Genomic DNA, 6746 nt, shown 5'->3' on the forward strand with positions numbered 1-6746 from the left:
GCGGTCCCGCCCGTGTTTGTGGCTGGGTGAGCCCAGGAGCTCAGGGAGGAGTTTCCACCCGCGGTTTGGAGGAAAGTCAATTGGAAATGCTGGCACCGCTTTGGACGCCTCCCAGACCGTCTTTAGGAGGCAAGTCAGTTCTTCCCGTGAGAGTTCCAGCCTCCCACACCACAGCTCCCTGGCCGGCGGGGACACGTGGAGAGCCAGCCCTGGGGTTGGGGTGCAGGAGAGGCACCTTTTCCTTGCCCAGCGCTGGGGACTCCTCCCTGGTCTCACTCACAGCGCCAGCCCGCCCTGCGCCCGCCTCCCGCCAGGGGGCGAGCTGGCCTCACCTCCCTCTACTGGGCCAGGCAGGTGGTGGGGGACAGATTCAGCTCCAAAGCCCCTCCCTCCCTGTGGCCGCGCCCCCCTCCCTGTCCTAAGCCCTGGTGAGGTGGAAACAAGAACTGGATCCCAGTGACTGGGATGCAAATGTTATTCAGCAAAACCCGCAGATCATGGGGAACACCTGACATTTGTTCTTACATGGGAAACATGGACTTTCCTTGTGACCCCGGGGAGCCACAGAAAGGACCCCCTGTCCCTCATTTATGACCCTTCCCAACCGTTCATGAGCCAGGACAGAACAGGTAAAACTGCAAAGTTTATTAAGTGCCGTGTGTTCGGTGCCAGGTGGAGAAAGGAGCCGAAGGTCATGGGGTTCTGCTTCATGGTATTAGCTGTAGGGGTTGGGGCCCTCGGACCTCCATCAGCAAAACAATCTCTCACGATTGTCCAGAATCAGAGAAAGGGGGCCGGTCACCACTTAGGACAGAGTTAGAGGGCAGGAGGAGCCAGCATCAGACGGGCACCTTGACTCTGAGAGTCTCCTGTCCCCACATCCCTGCAGTCCCGGAGCTCAGCCAACACCAGGCCCCGTCTCCAGGCTCAGTGAGGAACAGAATCTGCAGTCACCTGGTCAGCCGTGCTCGGTCATCTGACACTGCGGAGAGAGAAGGCCAGAAATGCAGGGACAGACGGTTATGGACAGAGGAATAAAAAAGTGAGACACAGAAAGACAGCAAAGAGGATGAGAGAGAAATAAAAACCAAAGGGGAGAGAAACAAGGAGAGAGAAAGGGAGAGATTGACTAGAGCAGGTGGACAGGGTTAGGGGACAGCCAGAACAGGGCAGGACAGTTGTGTCATGGACACTCCGGGTTTCCACAGCCTCCCCAGTCCCCAACAAGCCCTATTCCTGTGAAGGGAACAGGATCTTACCTGGAACAAACCCTGTCACCCGGGAATGGGCCGAAGGAACATGCCTGGCCTCTCACTTTAACCACGAAGGTCTCCTGGGGTCTGAATGACCAGGGACAGCACTGCTCCAAGCAGATCCTGAAGGTGCAGTTTCCACACTTCCGGGAAGTACTCAAGGGCACCACAGCATTGTCATAGCAACAGTGCTGCTGGGGGTCGTAGAACCTGTCCCCACATCTTGAGTGTGACTGGCACAGCATCAGGTGAGCACCCGTGGGGGACACTGGAGGAGACACAGCTGGTGTGGTCCATATGGCAGGGCAGGCAGGGCCCATGCAGGGGCCCTCTGGATGCCACCCACCACCCGAGTGTCCCTGTCCCTCCTGCACTCACCTGGGGCTCCTTGTGAACAGAGGAGGCTGATGATGCAGAGAGAAGCCGAGACAGCTGTGGGGGAGGAGCTGGATGAGGTGCCGCTGAAGGGGCAGCCATGCGTCCACCTCAGGGAGCCCTGCTTGGGTTATGGGAAGGTCTGGGGAGGTGGTGGGGGGTCTCTGTTCTGACTGAGGCTCAGGGAAAGGATAGGGGCTTCCAGGGTGGGATCTGATCACCTGTGTTCAGGAGTCTTGGGATTATGGACCTGTGGAATGTGAGGGGTGCTGGCAGGGTTCTTGGGAGAAATGAGTTTAGGATTTGGGGCGATGTGGGTGGTCAATGGGGAGGAGTTGAGAGCAGGAGGCCCAGGTGCACTCAGGGGGCTGAGCTGACTGGGTTGCTATGGAGATGACCCACAGGAAAGTCTAGAAGACTGGGTTTGGGGTGGGAAAGTGGGGTAAAGGTGGCATTGGGCATGAGTTTCAGAACCGAATCTGAGATGTGGATGGAGATGATATTGGGGAGATGGATTGGATAAGGCCTGGTGCTAAGGAGGAGAAGTAGGTTGAGGTAGGGATGGGGTGGTGGCTGAGATTGGAGCTGGGCTCCGAGGGAATTGGGGTTGGGTCCTCCTTACCCAGGATGTAGCATCGGGGAGTCATGGCTCTGGGTTGGCTGCAGCGGGATCAGAAGAAGGTCTGCAGTTCCCAGCAGGTGCTTTTATGTCTCTGATAAGGACAGGTGATGTCATCGAAGCTCCTGCCTTCTGGCCAGGCCTGCAGAGACATGCTGGGCCCTTAGGTCAGGAGGATCCAGACATCATCTCTGGCACCATAGAATCCTCTGAGAGCCAGGACCCCACCCCCCGCTCTTCATGATAGTTTCCCCAAATGCCTCCCACGCATGCCCAGCACCAGAGCCTCCTCAGCAAGCAGGACACACCTCAGAGCCATCCCCACTCTTCCAGGATGAATCCACTAAACAGCTTTCCCATTTCATCTTTTAAGTCTTTTACTTTCTCCACTGTCTTTCGCACATTGCTAACCTCTTACATCCTTATGCATGAGTGGTGTGCTCTCAGCTCCCTGACCTCACAGCTCTGACCAGGAGCTGCTCACGAAACCACAGTTCAGGGTAATGAGCTGAAAGTGGTGAGTTTTTATTCTGGGAAATTCCAGGTTGAGCAAGGTTGGGGAAAGGAGGAAATACATGGAGAGGATGCTGGGGTGGCTCATGGAACAGAAGGGTTTTACATTTAGTTGAACAGACCAGCCTACACTCCGCACAAGCAGGTAGAGGTCAGAATCACACTCTAAAGTGAGGATACTCATAGAAAGTAACATTCCAGCAACAGAAATAATGACACGGATCACAGTGGTCAGCACCAGTGGTGTGGACAGCTCCTTCTGCTCTCTGGACACAGGCACCCATTCAAATATTCTTACTCTTCATGTTTATATGTGTGGTAAAATTCACATAACATAGTTTACCATTTAACCAATGTAAGTTTAGTGGCATCCAGTGCATTCAAGATGCTGTGTAACCATCACCAGAATGTCTTCAACACTCCCTACACCCCCCACACCCATTGAGCCATCATCACCCATTCCACCCTCCTCCTAGTCCCTAGAAACCATTAATCTGCTCTCAGTCTCCATGTCTTTACCTATTTTGATTTTTCAAATGGATGGAAAGGTACAATATGTGCTGTGTGTCTGGCTTCTTTCACTGATCTCAAAGTCCCCAGGATTCATCCATGTTGTAGCATGGATCAGTCCTTCATTTCTCATGAGAAATAACATTTTATTATATGTACATACCACCTTTATTTTCACCATTTACTAATTGATGGACATTTGTGATGTTTCCACCTTTTGACTCTTGTGAATAAGGTTGCTATGAACATTCGTGTACCAAGAGATTTTTGAACAACTGGTTCATTTATTTGGGTTCTATACCAAGGAGTAAAATTGCTTGTTCACATGCTAATTCTATGCTGATTTTTGGAGGAACAAACAGTTTTCCAGTTTTGTACCACATTACATTCACACTAGCAAAGTGTGAAGTTTACAATTCCTCCACACCCTTACCTCATCATCTTTCTAGTAAATGTGAAGTTGTAAGTCCTATTAGTTCTGATTTCAAGTTTCCTTTCAAAATGACTTAGAGGAGAATGATTCAAGCTGATGACACATAAAAGATCTAAACTCATCTCCTATGGACACAACAGTTAGGTATGAAATACACACACTCACACAAAATATAGGAGACATCAAAAACATAAAACATGGGGGAGGGGAATAAGTATGTGGGGAGGGAATTTAAAGCACGTTCCAACTTAACTTGCTATTTACTTAACACAGACTGATATACATACGGGCTATACATGTGAGCCTCATGAAAACCTCAAAACAAAAACATGCAGTGGGTACACAAAAGATAATTAGAATGAAATCAAATCATGCCACTGAAAAGGTAATCAAACCAGAAGAGAACTGGAAAAGAAGAAACGGAGAGGAACTACAAAGCAACCAGAAAGCAATGAACAAAATGGCAAAAGGTACATCCATAAGGGATTAATGCCTTCTCACGCCCCAGTAATAAAGCCACTGGAGCAAAAAGGAGGGCATCGGATACACCTTGGAGCCATCCCCACTTTCCCAGAAAAAGCAGATCATGCCTTATCCACCTCACCCCACAAGTCTTCTCCTTTCCCCAAGTTATTTTGCAAATTTCAGACTCTCCTGAGGGAGCTCATCAACAACCTGTCCTGCCTCACACTCCCAACCTAAGGACCAGGGAGTAGTCACTGCTCACCTGACCACGGTGGGTGTTATTCAGGTGGAAGAAACCGTCATAGTCAGTGACCTTTTATTTATATACCAGAGGCCCGTTGCACGAAGATTCGCCCAATAGGCCTTCCTTCCACTGGCTGTCGGCACCTGTTTTCCTCCAGCACCCAGGACACAGGCCTTTGGTCTGGCCGCAGCAGAGAAGCCAAGCCTCTTTAGTCTTCAGTCATCTTCAGTCTTTGCTCGGCCAGAGCCTTCAGTCTTTGTTCTGTGCCTGCACATGCAAATTAACCCACCATTTCTCTTGGGTTAATTTGCATACACATCCTGATTGGCTGGTAGATGTAGCGGAGTAATGACCGATTTACATATTTCTCTTTTATTAGTGTAGATTTGGAAATTCTACTTTGAATAAGTGGACAGAATGAGAAACTTGCCAGGTTTCTGGGGTCCCTCCTGAAACCAAGACAGGAACTCAAATGCCAGAAGGACACTATGTCTACTTCTGTTTTGTTTTTAGTTGTCATTTATTCAAGGAAACACAGCTTGTACATCTCAGGCACAACTGCAGGCTCTGAGATTCATGCTGAGGCTGCCCTGCAAAGGTCACTCTTTTCATTTGGTTCACAGAGAGGGAGAGAGAGAAGGGGAGGGGCAGGAAGAGGAGAGGAGACTCTGAATGAGAGAATGGGAGAAGTTGTGCAGGACACTTGGTAAGGAGTTGATGACTTAGAAGTGATTGATGTAATGCATGGCATTGTCATACTTATGTGTATCACTGACACTCTGGACAAAAAAGTCCAAAGTCTCTCCCGTAGATCATGACCCTGTAGGAGCGATGGCAACAAGAACAGTGAAAGGTTTCCACTGTCTCCTCCACAGGAATTCATCTTCCTTGTGCTGAATATGCTTGCTCAGGGGAGAGGTTTGTCCTCTGAGAGAGCCACATGGGATCAGAGGGAGGGAGCTGCTCCCCTGAGGGAGGCTGACGGTGCACTTTATTGCCTATCTTTCTTTCACTTTTGAAACCGTGTGTTAGCTGCATGATGCGATATCTGTTTGTTCTAGTAGATGCAGCCAAATCAGTAATATCAGTAAATATTAAAATCAGTAATAAAGAAAGCTCTGTGCCCAGGTCCAACTGGCACACTCCAGGCAGGGTCTGGATGTAGGCAGCCTGGATTTCGAGCCTGGGTTGGGCCCTTGTGCGTGGGATGGAGGAGCCAGGGACATGATGCTGTAATCAGATGATGCAGAGAGCTGCACAGAGGGGCCCTTAGGCCTCCCCAGCCTATGAGATCCAGGCTTCAGCTGAACAAAAGCATTACGGGGGGACAGGGAGGCTGCCTGGGGGAGGAGAGGTTCGAACTTCAGGCACCAATTCCCAGAAAGTCGGTGTGTCAGGACAGACATGTTGAGTTAGATACACCCTGGACACAGTGCTTTCAGTCATTCATCCACTCCTTCATCCATCCACTTATTAATTAATTCATTCAACATTCCCTGAGCACCTGCTCTGTCATCAGCCTTTTGCTGTTGATGCTGAGGACCCAGGGATGACTTAGTCCCAGACCCTGTCCTTCTGGTTCTCACGTCCATTGGTGGACACAGACCACCCCACACAATAGTGACCCAGAGTTTGAAGGGTTGGGAAGGGGGACCAAGGGCATAAGGGTGGCTTCCGGGAGGAGGGCACATCTGAGCTGTGATTTTAAGAGTGAGCAAGAGCTGTGACTATTTCAGTGGGGTTCAGCCCTGGGAGAGCAGAGGGCGGGGCTGGGTCAGTCACCCGTGGCCTCAATGAGGATTCTGGACTCCATCTGAGTGCATTGGGAGCCACAGCCGGGTCCTAAGCAGGGGATGGAAGTGGTGAGATGTGAGTCTGTGGAAGATCCCAGTGTCTATCTCCTGTGAGGGAGTGGACAGGAGCCAGGAGACCCAGGAGGAGGCATCTGCAAGCAGAAATACCAGAGTCTAAATGCCTGTGCTCTCCCAAGGGGTGGGGGCAGCACGCTCCTCTGCCTGCTCTTCAAGCCCCCCCTCTATTACACCTGCCGGGTAGATAAGTATTCCCCAAACTGTAAGCCATGACACTGTTTCAGGTTGTAAAATCAATGAGTTTGTCAAAACAGATACTCTAAAAATTAAAATAGAGTTTATTGAAAATAGAATGTGAACCATTCCTGGTTAATTCTATCTGTTTTTGAACTGTCTATAAATAATGTAGCACTTATTTTTCCCAGTGAGTCACGTACAGATACTTAGTAAACACGAGAATGGAAAGGCTCCGGGCACAGACTTGTAGTCTCCTTTCCAGACTTAACTGTCCCATCATGTCTTG

General features: G+C 50.1%; 1 protein-coding gene across 1 annotated transcript; it reads right to left on the minus strand.

The window, feature by feature from the left end:
• Nucleotides 1–681: 681 nt before the first annotated feature.
• On the minus strand, nucleotides 682–2437 carry LOC106694833 (insulin growth factor-like family member 1). The gene is made up of 4 exons (XM_014447486.2): nucleotides 2251–2437; nucleotides 1632–1685; nucleotides 1260–1521; nucleotides 682–982 (listed from the first exon to the last, which is right to left on the minus strand). The coding sequence occupies exons 1-4, from the start codon at nucleotides 2273–2275 to the stop codon at nucleotides 973–975; spliced, it is 351 nt and encodes a 116-aa protein (XP_014302972.1). The 5' UTR covers nucleotides 2276–2437; the 3' UTR covers nucleotides 682–972.
• Nucleotides 2438–6746: the final 4309 nt, after the last annotated feature.

This window comes from Myotis lucifugus, unplaced genomic scaffold (genome assembly GCF_000147115.1).
Source record: "Myotis lucifugus unplaced genomic scaffold, Myoluc2.0 scaffold_659, whole genome shotgun sequence".
NCBI classification, from domain to species: Eukaryota; Metazoa; Chordata; class Mammalia; order Chiroptera; family Vespertilionidae; genus Myotis; species Myotis lucifugus.